Raw genomic sequence first — 16,847 nt, 5'->3', positions numbered from 1 at the left:
AATGATAAAAATGTGATTTGTCTATGCCCTACATATAATGAAAACCAATAATTACATTAAAGTCAAGGTTATAATTGATAATTGTCAAGATTGTAACTGGTACCGTCAAATCATAATTGATTTCAAATATGTTTTAGGTTAGCTTGACCCTAGTAACTATGTACTACCCCTTGATCTTAGCAACCATGTATTCCTCTCCCAATTGTGCGGTTTTTGCCTTTATAAATCCTGTTGCTTTGGGCCTCGGGGTCAAGAGTTCCTTGCGGCATGAGCCCACTCTTGGCCGCCAGCAATAAAGGACTCTAAAAACTTCTCAGTGTGTGGAACTCCTCTGTCAGTGCTCGCTCAGGCACAAAACCATGACACCAAAGAAACCGCACAGCCCCACTCCCATAATCCCTTTGGGAAATCCTAGGCTTCTATAAGGGGAAGAAGCCGATGTCTCCGATAAAAGATGAGGATGCATGCGTGGTATTGTTCTAGAATGTTACATTAAAAAAAAAAAAAAAAAACTCTTAGCATCCCCCCATTCCTGCTCCCATAATTGCACTAGGGAAGCTCAGGCTTCCGAGGGTTTTATAGGGTAAGGTTAGAAATACTGGCTTTATTTATTTATTTTTTTTTTTGCAATTGATTTTGATTTAATTATTGCACAAATGAGCCGTCTCCTCCCCTATGTGCACGCATTGTTTTTAAATAAATGAAAAATAATAGAAAAAAAAAAACCCGCACGGCTTTGCCATGTGTCCATGCTTCGCACTTTTGCAGCTGCGGTGTTCTGAATCAGCAGGTGCACGGGGCCCCGAGCTTGCACCAGGAGCTCCATCTGGGTCTCTCCATAGGTGCACTGGGCCTGAGCCTGCAACAGGACCCCAATCCGGGTCTCCCAGTAGGTGTACGGGGCCCGGAGCTGCCCCCAGGAAATCCAACTGCCCCCCATGGCTAGGTGTAATGTTTTTCCTGAGAATGTCCCTCACACAATTCAGATCCAAATAGGGACGGACACGCCCACAACCCCGCCTCCATCCGGCCCATCACAAATTCTGACTCTGATAGGACGAGAAAACTGCCAGTCAGCACTCACAGCCGCATCCTCTTCCGCCGCCCATTCTTTCTGTCTGATTGGACTGTGGAAATGCCAATCAGCACCGAGAACCCCGCCTCCTACAGCCCTAATAAAGCCTTGACCTTAATTGAACATGCAACCTGCCAGTCAGCTACAAATCCCCTCCTTCTACAAAGATCCTACCAATCAGTGCACAGAATCCCGCTCGCTTCCTCTGACTTCGACGGGGCAAATGCCAATCAGCAGCCGAAACCCTGCTTCCTCCCTCTCAGGAACCTTGCGAGGGCATACCGGAAGCTGTCAATCACCTCAGACTTCTAAGCTCGGCGAGGATAGAGATGTCTTTGTGGCACGCGGGGACACGCGCGCGGGAAACAGACAACATGGTGCCGTGATGGCGGTTCTTGGAGACTTCTGCGAAGACTGGCACCTTCCTCTTCCTATCACGGTGGGGCGGCGGCATGCGGGATTCCGCGTACAGATTGGCATTTCCCGCTTCCAGTCAGGAGGAAGTAATGGGCGGGGGGGAGGGAGGAGGAGGATTTCGAGTCTGAGTGTCAAGTTACGTGTCCAGTCAGGGGCGAGCAGGATGAGAGGCTTCCGGCCCAGATCGGATGTTTGAGTACGGAGGAGGCGGGATTTTGGATTAGATTGGCAAGTGTTCTCTACTGTCAGGGGCAGATTATGGATCGGGGTGGGGCTTCGTTCTGAGTGGCAGATTCTTGTCCAGTCAGGCAGCGGCGAGGTTTGGCGCGCTGTTAGGCCCGGGGGGGGGGGGGGGAGTGGTAGCGCAGAGATTCCTGGTGTGTCTGGGTTTTTCCCAGAGCGGGGGGACGGGTGCTAGTTTTTCTTGCATGTTTGGTTTTTCGAAGTGGGTGAGCCCTGCCTGTCAATCATCTGTCAATCATCTTGCATCTGCTGGGTGTTTATTGCGCATGGCTGCTTTTTTTCTGCCCCGCCTGTCAGTCAATCATCTGGCAGTCAGTCCTGCTCGCGCTGGCACCAGCACAGAGGGAATGGACCGCAGCACGGCTGCAGCCAGGGCCGCCAGGCATTGCAGGGCCAGTCTAGCTGGCCAGGGGGCGCGGGTCCCAGTGAGCGCACGTGAGCGGCCAGGGCCTCCCGCACCCGAGCCAGGACCTCAGGGTAAGTGGGCTCCGAGTGAGGCGTCAGCGGCCGCCCCTCCCCCGGGTCCCGCGAGAGCTCGAACAGCAGAGGTGGCTCGTGTTCCTTCACCTGGGACCCCGTGCAGTCGCACACGGCCCGGCCATAGCAGGCGCCGGCGCCCGGGGTCTCGAACTCCGGGGTTGCGAAGTGAACCTTCCACGTGGTTCCTCCTGGGGCAGAGAGTAGGAATGGGGCTGGCCTGCAGGTGCATCTGCTTTTTGCATGGGGCTATACAAACCTCGCTCTCTAGCTCGCATTTAATTGGCCACGTCTGCCGCTGACTCTCTCTCTCTTTGGGTTCGATTGGTTCTGCCTGACTGTCTCAGGTTCCATTGGCCATGCCACCCTCTGACTCTGGGTTCCTTGGTTCTGCTTGTTTCTGTCTCTGTCTGGGTCTCTCCAAGTTAAATTGGTTCTGCCAGTCTCTGCTTGTGGGATCAGAAGGTGCACAGGGCCCTGAGCCTGCACAAGGAGCTCCATCCCGGTCTCTCCGTGGAAACAGCAGATGCACGGGGCCCGGACGCCCCCCTCCTGTCCCTCTCCTGGGACTCACGCTCTCGCTGATGCCAGCGCACTGCGTGCACGTGCGTCTCACAGTAGTGCATCAGGAACTCATGGCCTCCGTGCGGCTCCGCCCCCAGCAGCAGTGGCATCAGGTCCCGCCCATCAATCACCCTGAAGGGGGAGGGACACAGAGCTACTGTGGCTGGAAGGAGATGGATTGAGCCAGCTGGGGCAAGAGGGGCAGGGGCGTGGGCACCGGCACCTGTCCTGCGGGAGCGCGCACCCCGCCAGCTTCACCACAGTGGGAAACACGTCCATCAGGCTTGTAGGCTCTGGTACTACATGGCCGGGGGGCAGGACCCCTGGCCAGCGCAGGATCCCGGGGACCCGGATGCCGCCTTCCCAGCCGCCCATGCCTTTGCCCCCTGCAGGGGAGGAGACGGGATGCTCAGGGGCCTGTGTACTGCTGCGCCCTCTGAGAAACACGGATGTAGCTCCTGCTGCAGGCTTAGGGCACTGTGCACCTCCCTAACCCATAGGGAGACCCGGATGGAGCTCTGGTACAGGCTCAGGGCCCTGTGCACCTGCTGGGGCACCTGGATGGAGTTCCAGGGGACTCTCAGGGCACCGTGCACCACCACTGTCAATCATCTGGTATCCTCCCCTGCGCCCAGGGGCCCCTGCTGCCACAGCCTCACCTCGGAAGCCACCGTTCCAGCCGCCATACTGCTGGCTCCCCACGCGCGCCTCCAGCCAGCCCCCGTTATCCGAAGCGAAGTAAACCAGAGTCTTCTCACTTAGCCCTTCCTGCTCCAGCCTGCTCAAAATGCGGCCTGGGAGACACGTGGGCAAGTTGATGACTGAAGCCATGTGCACAGCCCCTGGGGAGCCCCGCCCCCAGGAAAAACTCTTCCTCATGCAATGTAGGCATGCCTTGGGCATGCTGGTGCTCGTGCTAAGCCTCGCTGGGTGCAAACCTCTGCCTCATTGCAATGCGCGTGTGCCATGTGCATGCTTATGCAGTTCACACAATCTCGCTGGGTGCAAACCTCTACACCTCACTGCAATGCAGGCGTGCCCTGTGCATGCTTGGGCTGTGTGCACTCACCCACCATCCAGTCCAGCTCCTCCACATTGTCTCCGTACAGCCCATGTGCGCTGCGCCCCAGGAACGGGGGCATGGTGACAAGTGGGGTGTGCACGTGCAGGAACGAGACCAGGAGCAGGAAGGGACCAGTCTTGTGGCTGCAAAAATCCTGTGCATCAGAGGCGTCATGGTTCTCTGTGCACCTGCTGTGCCCACGAGGAGACCCGGATGAAGCTCGTGGTGCAGACTCAGGGCCTTTGGAAGCTGCTGCACTTGTACCTCGAGGAGACCCAGATGGAGCTCCTGGTGCAGCCTCAGGGCCCTGGGCACCTGCTGGGAGATCTGGATGGAGCTCCTGGTGTAGGCTCAGGGCCCTGTGTACCTGCTAAGCCTACGGGGGAGACCCAGATGGAGCTCTTGATGCAAATTTGGGGCCCTATGCACCTACTCGGAGACCCAGATGGAGCTCCTGGTTCAGGTTCAGGGCCCCCTGCACCTGCTGGAGTTCTGGATGGAGCTCCTGATGTAGGCTCGGGGCCCTGTGCATCTGCCAAGACCAAGATGCAGTCCCAGAAGATGCGCACTCACCTGCGCAGGAAGCCCTCGGCTTCCCGGAGCACCCGGGCAGCAGCACGGGCAGGGTCCAGCGGCTGCTCCACGATCTCCCGGCCCCGCATAAGCACGCAGTCTGCAAGCTGCACCAGCGGCCCCATCACATGCCCGAGGGAACCGAGAACCCCTGCGCTGGCCACACAGAGGATCACTGGAGCCCAGGTCCCGTGTGCCAGCCCCATGAGCCTCCCTGCCACCATTGCAATGGCGGCTGCAGCAGCTGCCCCTGCGCACAACCCCAGGGCATGCTCCAGCCCCGCCCGCTTCTCTGAGAGCTCAAAGTGCGTGCAGTCTCCCATGAGGCTTAGCGGTGTCCCATAGAAGCTGTCAAAGCCATGGTGCAGCGGGTGGTGGCAGTGATCTTGGGATGATGCGCAGTTCAGGCCCAGGTGCCATTTTCCTGCAGGGGAAGGGACAGACAGTGCATATGTGGGTGAGGGGGCGGGGCTAAGGAATTCTATGCATTGAGGGGTATCCAGGTCTCTCAACAGGTTCACAGAGCTCTGAGCATGCATCAGAAGTTCCATCCGGGTCTCCGGCAGGTGCACAGGGCCTGAGCCTGCACCAGGAATTCCATCCAGGTCTCCCCATGGGTGCACAGGACCCCAAGCCTGCATCAGGAGCTCTATCCAGGTTTCCCAGCAGGTACACAGGGCCCCGCACCTGCACCAGGAGCCCCATCTGGGTATCCCAGCAGGTGCACACCCGCTCCATGTCACAGCCAGGGGTGATGATGTTATAAGCTCACTCACCGATTATTCCTGTCGCATAGCCGCGCTCCTTCAGGATTTTTGCAAACGTGGTCTCATTGGCCGGAAGCCCCCCGGAGACCCCTGTGGCTTGTAATACGCGGTCCCCGGTGCTGGAAGCCATGCCTGCGGAGGCAGATTGTGAATGATGTCAGAGCTGCACCTTCCTCACTGGAGAACTTTCTAGATTGCTCTCAGGGAATAGATTATTATCACAGAATATTCTACATTATTCTCATAGAATATTCTAGATATTTTTCATAGAAAATTATAGATTGATCTCATATAATCTATTCTCCTGGAACACCTTGGATTGTTCTCATAGAATATTCTACATTGTTCTAAGGATATTCTAGATTATCCTCACATTCTACATTGTTCCAAAAGAATATACTAGATTTTTCTCATATTCTGGAACTTTTTCGCACAGAATATTCTAGATCATTCTCATAGAACATTCTAGATCATTCCCATAGAACATTCTAGGTCATTCCCACAACATGTCCCACACCGCCACAGAGATGGACTCACCGGAGCGCACCGGGTACCTGCCCGTGAGGAAGGCAGCACGGCTGGGCGTGCACACGGAAGCTGCAGCCAGGTGCTGGCTCAGCCGCACCCCCTCCTGTGCCAAGCGGTCGATATTCGGGGTCCTGCAAATGCAGCTGAATCTAGCCCTGCCCCTCGCGAGCCCCTCAGGGTTGGAGCGACTGGGGGACCCCTCCCAAGTCCATGCCTGAGGGTCTTGTTCCCATAGCAGCCCAGGTCCCCGATGCCCAGGTCGTCAGCCAGCAGGAGGAGGAAGTTGGGCCAGGGGCCAGAAGCAGAGGGCTGGGGATGCAGCAGCAGTAGTATCAGCCCCAGGGCGAGAGTCCGGAGGCCCCTGGAATGTGAGGGATGCACCTGCTGGGAGACCTGGATAGAGCTCTTCGTGCAGGCTCGGGGCTCTGTGCACCTGCCTGATACCCAACAGAGCTCCTGGTGCAGGCAGGCGCACTTGCTTTGCCCACGTGGGAGACCTAGATGGAGCTCCTGGTGCAAGCTCAGGGCCCTGGGCACCTGCTGGGAGACTTGGATGGAGTTCCTGGTGCAGTCTCAAAGCCCTGTGTACCTGCTGGAGACCCGGATGGAGCCCCTAGTGCAGGCTCAAAGCCTTGTGCACCTGCTGAGAGACCAGAATGGAGCTGCTAGTGCAGGCTCAAAGCCTTGTGCACCTGCTTAGAGACCAGGATGGAGCTCCTGGTGTAGGCTCCAGGGCCCTGTGTTCCTGCTGGGAGACCAGAATGGAGCTCTGAGTGCAGGCTCAAAGCCTTCTACACCTGCTGGGAGACCTGGATAGAGCTCCTAGTGCAGTCTCAAAGCCCTGCACCTGCTGAGACCAGGATGGAGCTCCTGGTGCAGTATCAGGGTCCTATGCAGTTACTGGGAGGCCTGGATGGAGCCCCAGGCTTCTGGCTTCAGCTCGGCCCCACCCAAGGCTGCATATGAGTCTGGCGCCCAGTCCAACACCGATGCATGATCCATTAGCAATACCTAGGGCCCTCGCACTCACCAGGCCGGCCTGGGGGTCAACATGGTGTCCCTCTGTCCCTCTTTATTCCCCTGTGATAATGACAGAAGGCAGCGGAGACTCAGGGGGCTGGCGCATTATCAGCTGCTGTCAGTCACGCAAGCCCATCCCCGCCAGCACCTGCCAGTCATCCTGCAATTTCTTTTTTTTTTTTCCTGCATTGTAAAATTATCGAATTTCCCTACCGTAGAAGGTTCCAAAGGCCTCAGTATTTTTCTGTCGATTTTTGCAAACAGCTTCTCAGCCAGCTTTGGCTCCGTTGAAAATTCGAGCAGCGATACACGGGGATTTTTCTAGAATTTCAGGGGCTCCTGTCTCCAGCCGGGTACACGGTCGTCTCCTAAGTAAATAAACGAATCTAAAAATAAAACAGGGAGAAAGAAAGGAATCCGTGGCTTCACCTCCCGCCAAAGCTGCCACGTTTGCGCCTCGCCTCCACAGATCCGCTGCGGGCGCGTGTGTGCGCATGCGCGGGACGCCTCTGCCACGACTAACCACCCCCCCCGAAGAAAACCGGAAGTCCCGCCCCTGCCGCGTATGCACGCGGTGCGCTGTGCTCATTTCCAGCGGACCCTCTCCCCACCCCCCCACCCCCGCCCCGGAAAGAAACCGAAATTTTCTCGGGAACTGAGGTTGGATTCCGCCAGGAGAAGCCGGTCAGGCGCGGACAGAGCTGAGGCTTCGCTGTTGCTAAACAAAGGGCCACAGACTTTGCAGAGCTCAGATTCTGTTGCTAAGAAACCGGGCGCCAGACCACAGACTTGAGGCGTGGCTGTTGCTAAGCAACGATGCGCCGGCTTTGCAGAGATCCTGTTAAGCAGTGGGGCGCGGAGTAGGCCGAGTTGGAGAGAGCGGAAACTTGGCCGAGCTAAGTAACCAGGCGCCGGTTTGGCAGAGCTCAGAGTCTGTTGCTAGGCAACCAGGCGCCGCAGAGCTGAGGCGAGGCTGTAGCTAAGCAACCAGACGAAAGCCCCCCAAGGCCTTCCCCGAGGCCACCCGCGCCAGACCCCGGGACCATAACCCCGCTTTCTGCGCTTCCACCTCTCCGCCCTGGGGAGGCGGCGCCGCTGTGGAACCTTCTCTGGTGTGACAGGTCGAACCAATCGAGCCCAGAGTGAGACCCAGGCAGGTGTGGCCAGTTGAGTCCACCAGAAAATACTAATCTCACATCTATTTGTAAAACACAATTTTATTAGCAAATATGCACTATATTGACCTGAAAGGCAAATAAAAGCAGTTATGGAAAAATAGTATATCGATTTTTTCTGGAACATTCTGGAATTTTCCATGGAATACTGGAAATTTCTATGAATTCTGGAACTTTCTATGGAATTCTGGAATTTTCCATATCTGTCTTCGGTTGTGCAGGTCTTGTAAAGACCAGTAATTTATTATTTTTAATAAGGCTGGGATCTCCAGTCTCATTGTCTGAGCTGACACACAAAAAAGAGATTTGCATAAAAATCGTATTTAAAAAAGTGAATTCTGTAGTGGACATGGCCTTCTGGTAGTTTCTGGAACGTGGAATTCAAGGAATTATTTTATTATGATTGTGGTTCTAGGCCCTTCTCCAGGAAGCTGGGCTTTTGGGTTGTGTTGGGGTTCAGGGTTAGGGTCAGAGTCAAGGTCAGAGCTAGCACTGGGGTTAGGGTTAGGGGTTATGGTTAAGGGTTATGGTTAGGATTAAGTTAGGGTTAGGGTTAGTGCTAGGGTTAGGGTTAGGTTTAAGTTATGGTTAGGATCAGGGTTAGGGTTAGGGTTCGGGTTAGGGTTCATATTCAGGTTCAGGTTTGGGTTAGGGTTAGGTGCATTATCAGGGAACTGCATTGGAAGTGGGGCAGCTGGGTCTCAAATCAGCACCCATATGGCTTTAACCCATTGCACCACAGCACCAGCTCCTTCCTTATTTATTTCTGCTGTGATCTTTATTTTTCACTTTTTTCTACTGCCCTTAGATTTGATTCATTATTGTTATTTTCTGGGTCTTTTGAGACTGGTTGATTATCTGATAACTTTCTTGTGTTTGTAGATGTTTGGCCATCTAAAGTCAGTTTTAGTTTCTATATTTCCTGCAATGGAGACCTTTTAGATGACTGCAAGAAGTGCTGGCAGAAATGAGGACTTTGCTAACAAAATTCCACAGGTAATATGATTTAAATCATGGATTTTTACTTCTCAGAGTTGTGGAGGTTGAAAATACAAGATCAAGGTCATAACAGGCTTGATTTTTCTAGAGACCTTTCTCCTTATGGGACTTACAGATATAACATTTGACCTGTTTTAAAGTGCTTTCTTCAGGTAGAGTCACGTTGGTAGTTAGACCTTCAAGGTATGAGTTTCAGGAAGGCACATTTCAGTCCATAACAGCAAAAGGCCCATGGTCTGCCTCATACGCTGCCATCTCTGGGGAGGAGAGAGATTTTGAAATGAATGTTAGGAGTTCTCACAGTATTACTTTCAATACTATCTCCATCAAAAGTTGTGCGTTCATGTACACACACATAGACACAAAAATTCCTGTACACATAAACACTACATACTACAGTGGAAATGCCTGATGGTTGTGTACAGGTAACATCAATACAATTATCCATAAGTTGGCATATTAGAAGATGTTAAAAAGAGAATTAGAAAGATAACAAAAGAGAATTAAAAAGAGAATTAGAAATGATAACAATATCTGTAGTTACTGTGTATATATATATGATATTCAATATTTATAGTTTCTATAAGATGAATACTGATGTGTGTGAAATAAAACCTAAACCTAAACCTTACAATATTACAGACTAGTCTACATGAAGGATGCCTTTCCAAAACCTTTCACTGAGCCCATGCTGTGGCATAGTGGGTTAAGCCTCCACCTGCAGCACCAGCATCCCATACAGGTGCCAGTTTGAGTCCCTGCTTCTGCACTTCCAGTTCAGTTCTTTGTTAATGGCAGTGGAATATGGCCTGAGTGCTCCTGGCTCCGGGCTTTGGATTGGCACAGGTACAACCATTGTGGCCATTTTGGGAGTGAACCAATGGATAGAACCAGTGTCTCTCCTGATCTACGTCTGTAACTCTGCCTCTCAAATAAATTAAATAAATCTTTAAAAAACAAAAAGAAGAAATCTTTTATACTTTAAATTTGTGTAACTCAAAACTAGCTCAGTGCTACATTACACAAAAGAGAGATAACATTATGAAGTCATAAATCTAGTGAATTGTAGCAGAAATTTTAACAAATACTTCTGATTTTCTCAGCATTATATACTAAATTAATGTTATAGTGAGTCATTGGGGGTTTTTGAGCTCTTTGACAGCCACTTATAGTACTTAACAGCTTTTCCAAATTTATCACTATGTGTGTTTTCAACACATGCACTGGATTTTACCAGTTCAGTGAACATGGAGTTGCCTATTAAAGGATTTTTAAAAGTTGCATTTTAATGGCACATGTAATCAACATCTGGACCTCCACACCATATATATATAAAAACATGAGTCAGTTTTGAGACTGATGTTTATTTGAATTTAATTCTTTTTAGTTAATTTGTCATTAGTATGTGGTGATTATAAATATAATAATTAAGTATATAAGTATTAAAATAGAATTATTCATAGAATTTGGGCATGACAGTGAGTTCAGTAGGGGCACTTGTTTTAGTAAAATTGATGAGAAGTACTTGAAGTCTAAACTAGAATCTATAATAGTAAAGTCTCAAAGACATAAGGGAAGTAAACAAATACCACAGAAAATTTAAGATTCAGTAAGAACAAAAGATTTGGTGCTATTTGATCCAGGTCTACTCTCTTCTCTCCTGTCCTGACACAGTGAAATGTAAACACCAGGATCCCTCTCCTATCTGTTGCCAATTGGGGGCAAGCCATCCTCATTTGTTCTGTCCCCAATTCCCTGTTGCCAGGAGTATGTTCGGAGTGAGTGTGGCTCAGAGGTAGGGCTCTGTCCTATTTGAATGATGGAGACTTTGTATTTGGCAAGAGAACACATAGATCCCATCTTCCATTACTTATCATGTCTACAGTAAGCATATCTATGAAACCACTTTTGTGTTGACTAAGTTTGAAGACTTGGGGATAGAGAAGACAACTTTCTCTCTCTCTCTCTCTCTCTCTCTCTCTCTCTGTGTGTGTGTGTGCATTTCAAGTAAGTAATTTTATTTTAAAAATAACTATACCCCTGTCTGCAACATGGCTCAGAGGCTCCAACCTACTTGAGCCATTGCTTCCAAGGTGATGTTCTTCAGGGTGTGCTTTTGGGGGAAACTGGAATTAAATCAGGAGTGGAGCTGGCACTAAAATCCAGGCGTTGTGAAATGTTGGTGTCCTTTTTTTTTTTAATTTATTTTTTAACTTTTATTTAATGAATATAAATTTCCAATGTACAGCTTACGGATTAAAAATATGGAACGCTTCACGAATTTGCGTGTCATCCTTGCGCAGGGGCCATGCTAATCTTCTCTGTATCGTTCCAATTTTAGTATATGTGCTGCCGAAGCAAGCACCTTAACAGCATCTTAACAACTTGGCCAAATTCCATCTTCCAACTTTCTTTTTGATTGCATAAAAATGTCTTGATATTCAAAGTGGTGATATCTACACACAACTGAAAAACAGTGAATTGTATAAACATTAGTAATGGATGAATTACAACATATATAAATTATGTTTATATCATTTTTATTTAAGAAAATTATGATTCCTCACATTTTGAAAATAATGCATTTAATTAATTCAAATTTTAAATTATATTTTATATTGTATTGCTCCAAACTCAAATCCACATAAAATATGACTTCCCTTCTCTAGGATATATTGCATCCTTTTAAGATGATATGAATATAAATTCATGAGAAATAAATAGCATAGTAGAAACTGATAGATAAGAATGATTCAGGAAGAGCTTGTTAGGAATGGTGACATTAATTTTATCTGTCTTTTTAATGAACTGGAAATGGAGCAGCTCCATTTTGGCTGCTCAGCTTCCAGTCCACCTCCCTGATAATGCATCTGCGAAAGCAGTGGAGGGTGGGCCAAGCCTTTGGGCCCCTGCATCCATGCAGGAGACCTGGAAGAAGCTCCAGGCTCCTGTCTTCAGATTGGCCCAGCTCTGGCTGTTGTGGCCTCGTAAGGTGTACACCAGCAGGTGGAGGTCCTCTCTCTCTCTCTCTCTCTCTCTCTCTCTCTCTCTCTCTCTCTCTTTTCTCTTTTTTCTGTGACCCTTTGTGACTCTGCTTTTCGAATGAATTAATAGATCATTAAAAATAAAATAAAACATTTTAAATATTGCTTTTGGTAGTGTGGGCATTTGGATGATATTAATTCTTTCAATTTATGCATATGGAAGATTTTTTTCATTTTTTATATGTTCTTTTTTTTAACTTTTATTTAATGAACATAAATTTCCAATGTACAACTTATGGGTTACAATGGTTTCCCCCTCCCATAACTTCCCTCCCACCCTCAACCCTCCCCTCTCCCGCTCCCTCTCCCCTTCCATTCACATCAAGATTCATTTTCAATTCTCTTTATATACAGAAGATCAATTTAGTATATATTAAGTAAAGATTTCAACAGTTTTCACCCACAGAGAAACACAAAGTGAAACATACTGTTTGAGTACTAGTTATAGCATTAAATCACAATGTACAGCACATTAAGGACAGAGATCCCACATGAGGAGCAAGTGCACAGTGACTCCTATTGTTGACCCAACAAATTGACACTCTAGTTTATGGCGCCAGTAACCACCCTAGGCTCTCGTCATGAGTTGCCAAGGCTATGGAAGCCTTTTGAGTTCACCGACTCTGATCATATTTAGACAAGGTCATAAAAGACAGGGTGAGGATAGTAACCAAAGATCCTAAGAGTGGTATTTACCAGGTCTGAACAATTATACAGCATTAAGTGGGGAAGAGGACCATCAGTACACACAGGTTGGGAGTAGAGCCATTGGTGGTAGAGTAGAGGTTATGATTACAAAGGAATGAGGCCCAAGTGCACTAGACAGGGTCTAGAACAAAGGACAGAGTCATTATTAGAGGAGCTAAGAAAGGTGCTGTCTAAGCTACAATTAAGTTTTCTGATTGAGAGGCAAATAGAACCTGACAGAAGGGGCTTGATAATAATCTGGTGGGCTTTAGGCCTTGTAAGTTAAGAGGCCCAGACCTATCTATCTCTTCCCATGGGGTACATCCTAAGGGAGGTGTGAACCTCCTAGGGGAAGGTACTCTGTTGACTTTCATTACTTGGCTGGCCTGGGAGGAGAGCTGGCCAGGTAAAGGCAGGTGGCATCTCTAACAAGAAATTTACAGTTCTGCCTGCAATGCTGCTGACCCTACTTGGCCATACCCTCAGCTGCAGTGGTTCACTTTGGAAGCTGGGCTGAGTGAAGGGCTTTTCAGCTTAGAGCCAATGAGATCTGTGGCTCTGACATGGGCATCCTTCGACTCCAGGGCAGGTCCATTTCCAGTGATCCAACTCTTGGCAGAGCTGCCAGGGCTCTTCACAAGCTGACTTCTGCTGAAGCCCAGGCTTACCACATTGAAAGCCACTGCAGTGGACTGGCCTGTTGGGTCTCCTTGAGGGCAGATCACTGTACAGATCAGCCATTAATGGGCCTGCCACCCATTGCTTCTGATGCCTAGCTTTCTTTTCCTTCTGGTTTTTGTTAAAGCAGACCAGAGGATACAAGTCAAGGGAGTGCCCGTGTCCCATCTCTAATCTTTGGTGGCCTGAACTACAAGTCTATAGTCACAGGCATGTTCTGTAGTAGTTTTTCTAAGGTAGACAATGCCCATGAGGAAAATTATATTCTCCCTTAAAAACTTTTTTTTTTCCCTTTGGTGTGAAAGAGAGGTTTTCTCTACTTACTGTTTACTTTGCTGATGGCGAAGTAAATCTAGCTCTGAGATTATAATATAAGCTCTTATTTTGGCTATGCTATTACAGAAAAATGTTAGCCATCTCTTTTATAAGGTCTAAAGATTAAATTGTGCATCCTACAGATTCCTTCATAATAGAATTAGTTTCCTACCTTGAAGAGAATAGAGAAATGAAAGAACAAGTTGGGTTTAGAATAGAGAAATGAGGGAGCAAGTCCTAGATCACTTGCTGACATAGCAATATCACATGAATACTTAGCAAACAGTTTCAACCATTACATAACAACTTAAGAAAACATTTACCAGAAGATCCGATGCCTTCTATAAATTTTAAGAATCATGTATTTGGAAACACCTCTTAAATATCTAACATGGTGAAGTTTGTTTAACCTGTAAACTTAAGTACAACCATATAAAATGTTTTTAGTTTCTTCTACCAACAAGTATAAAACATATGATGCAGAGATTCAGGTCACACGAATTAAAATGCATCTTTGATTAATTTTAGCAGCTTAAATTTATGGACAATCTTATCTATAAGCCAATTAAAATAAAACTCTTAATAGAATTTTCCCATGTGGACATACAATATGTACACACATATAACATAACATAATAGGCCAATATAGCAATTTTAATAATAGCTTTTAAAATCTTCAACTCTTTTTGTAGATTGCCAATTGATTTGAATTGCTTTTTGTTTTTAGTAACGTCAGTTAACCATACTTTCTCTCAGTTGGTACTGTTAATACATTATTGGCTTCATCTGTTTACAGAGCCATCCCAAAGTACTGAATACAATAGAAGTGGCTGGAAAAAGTCCATAGGAACCTATAGGAGGACAGCTAAACACAGAACCAACCATGCTTTAGTTTTATGAGCAACAAATCATATATAAATGTTGATGACTAAAGACTTTAAGTCGCCATGTTTAAAATTATAAACTCATCAACCAACAAGAGGCACTTGCTTACTTCACAGTATTTTTGAAAGCACCTGTAGAATTTTACAAGTATTTAACCCTTTAGGCCTCTGGGGCTTTCTCATTAAGATAACTATCATGTCTAGTAACACAAGATCATTAGACTTTTTAATTCTCAAACATTTGTATTAATAGCATTTTCCATTATAGAAACTTAAAATTTAGTACCACGTCACATCTTGACAGTACTTCTAATATACTCCAAATAGACTGATTAGTTGGTGTCTCTATAAGATGAGAGACATAGGGCCTTCGATTTTTTCAGTTGGGCCCAAACTGGAAAAACCAAAGTCCAAGATTCACTGGAAATTTTAGAGTCCAGATTGTTTGGAACTTTGATTTTTTGAATGCCTGTCAAGAATGCCAAGAAGGCTCAAAATCCAAAATATCTGGTTGAAATAAGATTCCTTAAAATCATGACATAACATAGACCAAATTTGATCATTGCTACAAGGTGATTATTCAAATCTTTGAAAATAAGCACATATTTACATAACCCATAGCTCTTAATAAAAATTCAGCTGTTTTTGAACAATTAGAATTTAACAGACATCAAGAGAATATAATAGATTATTTTAACACGTTGCTTTAACAGAGAATCAGAGTTTAATTCTATGTCAAAGAGAAATTGAGCTTCCTGTGATCTTTTGCTGTGAGGTTTCCTTCCTTTACCTTCTTTCATATTGATGACCATGTTTCTGTGTTTCTGTGTGTAACACATCTTTAAGCATCTTTTGCAGGGCAGGACGAGTGGCAACAAATTCTTTCAATTTCTGTTTGCTATGAAAAGTCTTAATTTCACCTTCATTCACAAATGAGAGCTTTGCAGGATATAATATTCTGGGCTGGCAGTTTTTCCTCTCTTAGTACCTGAGCTATGTCTTGCTATTCCCTTCTAGCTTGTAGGGTTTCTGATGAGAAGTCTGCTGTGAGTCTAATTGGAGATCCTCTGAGAGTAATCTGACGTTTCTCTCTTGCACATTTTAGAATCTTTTCTTTATGTTTCACTGTGGTGAGTTTGATTACGACGTGTCGTGGTGAGTATCTCTTTTGGTCATGTTTATTAGGGGTTTTATAAGCTTCCTGTACTAAGATGTCTCTGTCCTTCTCCAAACCTGGGAAATTTTCTGCTAGTATCTCACTAAAAAGGCCTTCTAATCCTTTCTCCCTCTCCATGCCTTCAGGAACTCCTTGGACCCGAATGTTGGTTTTTTTAATAGTATCCTGTAGATTCCCGACAATATTTTTTAGATTTCTAATTTCATCTTCTTTTCTTTGTTTTGACTGTATACTTTCCTGTGCTCTGTCTTCTAAGTCCGATATTCTCTCTTCTGCTTCGCCCACTCTGTTTTTAAGGCTCTCTAATGTGTTTGTCATTTGATCTATTGAATTCTTCATTTCATTATGATTTCTCATCACTATCACAGTTTCTTGTCCTACTAGTTGTTTCATTTCATTTTGATTCCTCCTTAATATTTCATTTTCATGAGAGAGATTTTCTATCTTGTCCATTAAGGATTTCTGTAGTTCAAGAATTTGTTTTTGAGAACTTCTTAATGTTCTTATCAATTTTTTGAGATCCGCTTCTTGCATTTCTTCTATCTCATCATCTTCATAATCTTGAATTGGGGTGTCTTTTTCATTTGGGGGCATCATAGTGCCTTCCTTGTTCTTGTTACCTCAGTTTTCACGTTTGTTGTTTGGCATGTTGGAGATACTTGGTTTCTTCACTGTGGTGTTTTTTCTTGTTATACTATGACTCTATATTAAGTGGACTGTCTGCTTTAGATGGAGCCTTAGAGGCTTGAGATGGGTGTGGCCTGAGAGCTCTGTTTGGTTCAAAAGGGTTGAGGGTGTGCCAAAGGTGACACTCCCAGGTTAGGCGTGGTAAATCTCTCTTTCTTTCATTCTTTTTTTTTATTCAAAAGGGAAGTAGTTCCACACAGCTGAAGGGAATTGGAGGTAGTTAGCAGGTGAATGATATATCCACAGGAGCCAGAGATCAGAAGCTCTTTCCCAAGGACCACACAGGGAATCTGTGCTGCCCTCAGCGTGAATTCAAATTCTCCTGCAGTCTCCCACTGGGTTGCCAAGTTAGATCCTAATCTCCTGTTATTTCACCCCCCCAGAGTCAGGTTTTTCTGCTAGGCTCAGGGCCGGTGCAGACCTGAGGTCGCCCTGCTTATGACATATGTCCAAAATGGTGCCTGCTCTTGTCTT

The 16,847-nt window shown here is 46.9% G+C and overlaps 2 protein-coding genes and 1 non-coding gene across 7 annotated transcripts in view; 1 reads left to right on the top strand and 2 right to left on the bottom strand.

Moving 5' to 3' along the window:
* The first annotated feature begins 1,239 nt into the window (after positions 1 to 1,239).
* Positions 1,240 to 16,847, top strand: part of LOC133749999 (uncharacterized) — a 35,097-nt gene continuing 19,489 nt past the window's right edge. For all 4 annotated transcript variants that reach the window (XR_009864634.1, XR_009864633.1, XM_062179374.1 and 1 more), the window contains exons 1-2: positions 1,240 to 1,514; positions 8,785 to 8,898. The gene's annotated coding sequence lies outside the window, so the exon portion shown is untranslated. The remainder of the gene's footprint in view (positions 1,515 to 8,784; positions 8,899 to 16,847) is intronic.
* ARSL (arylsulfatase L) lies at positions 1,584 to 7,236 on the bottom strand. 2 transcript variants are annotated; one of them, XM_062179371.1, is made up of 11 exons: positions 6,941 to 7,236; positions 6,738 to 6,787; positions 5,922 to 6,068; positions 5,717 to 5,838; positions 5,189 to 5,311; positions 4,413 to 4,836; positions 3,846 to 3,982; positions 3,436 to 3,570; positions 3,000 to 3,162; positions 2,787 to 2,908; positions 1,584 to 2,403 (listed from the first exon to the last, which is right to left on the bottom strand). In XM_062179371.1, the coding sequence occupies exons 2-11, from the start codon at positions 6,758 to 6,760 to the stop codon at positions 2,048 to 2,050; spliced, it is 1,752 nt and encodes a 583-aa protein (XP_062035355.1). In that variant the 5' UTR covers positions 6,761 to 6,787; positions 6,941 to 7,236; the 3' UTR covers positions 1,584 to 2,047. The 2 variants fall into 2 exon arrangements, with proteins under 2 accessions (XP_062035355.1, XP_062035357.1); XM_062179373.1 differs by lacking the exon at positions 5,922 to 6,068.
* Positions 11,160 to 11,266, bottom strand: LOC133750154 (U6 spliceosomal RNA). The gene has a single exon (XR_009864656.1). It is a non-coding gene; the product is annotated as a U6 spliceosomal RNA (small nuclear RNA).

This window comes from Lepus europaeus, chromosome 20 (genome assembly GCF_033115175.1).
Source record: "Lepus europaeus isolate LE1 chromosome 20, mLepTim1.pri, whole genome shotgun sequence".
In the NCBI taxonomy this organism is placed as follows: Eukaryota; Metazoa; Chordata; class Mammalia; order Lagomorpha; family Leporidae; genus Lepus; species Lepus europaeus.
This window is presented reverse-complemented; position numbering and strand designations above follow the sequence as displayed.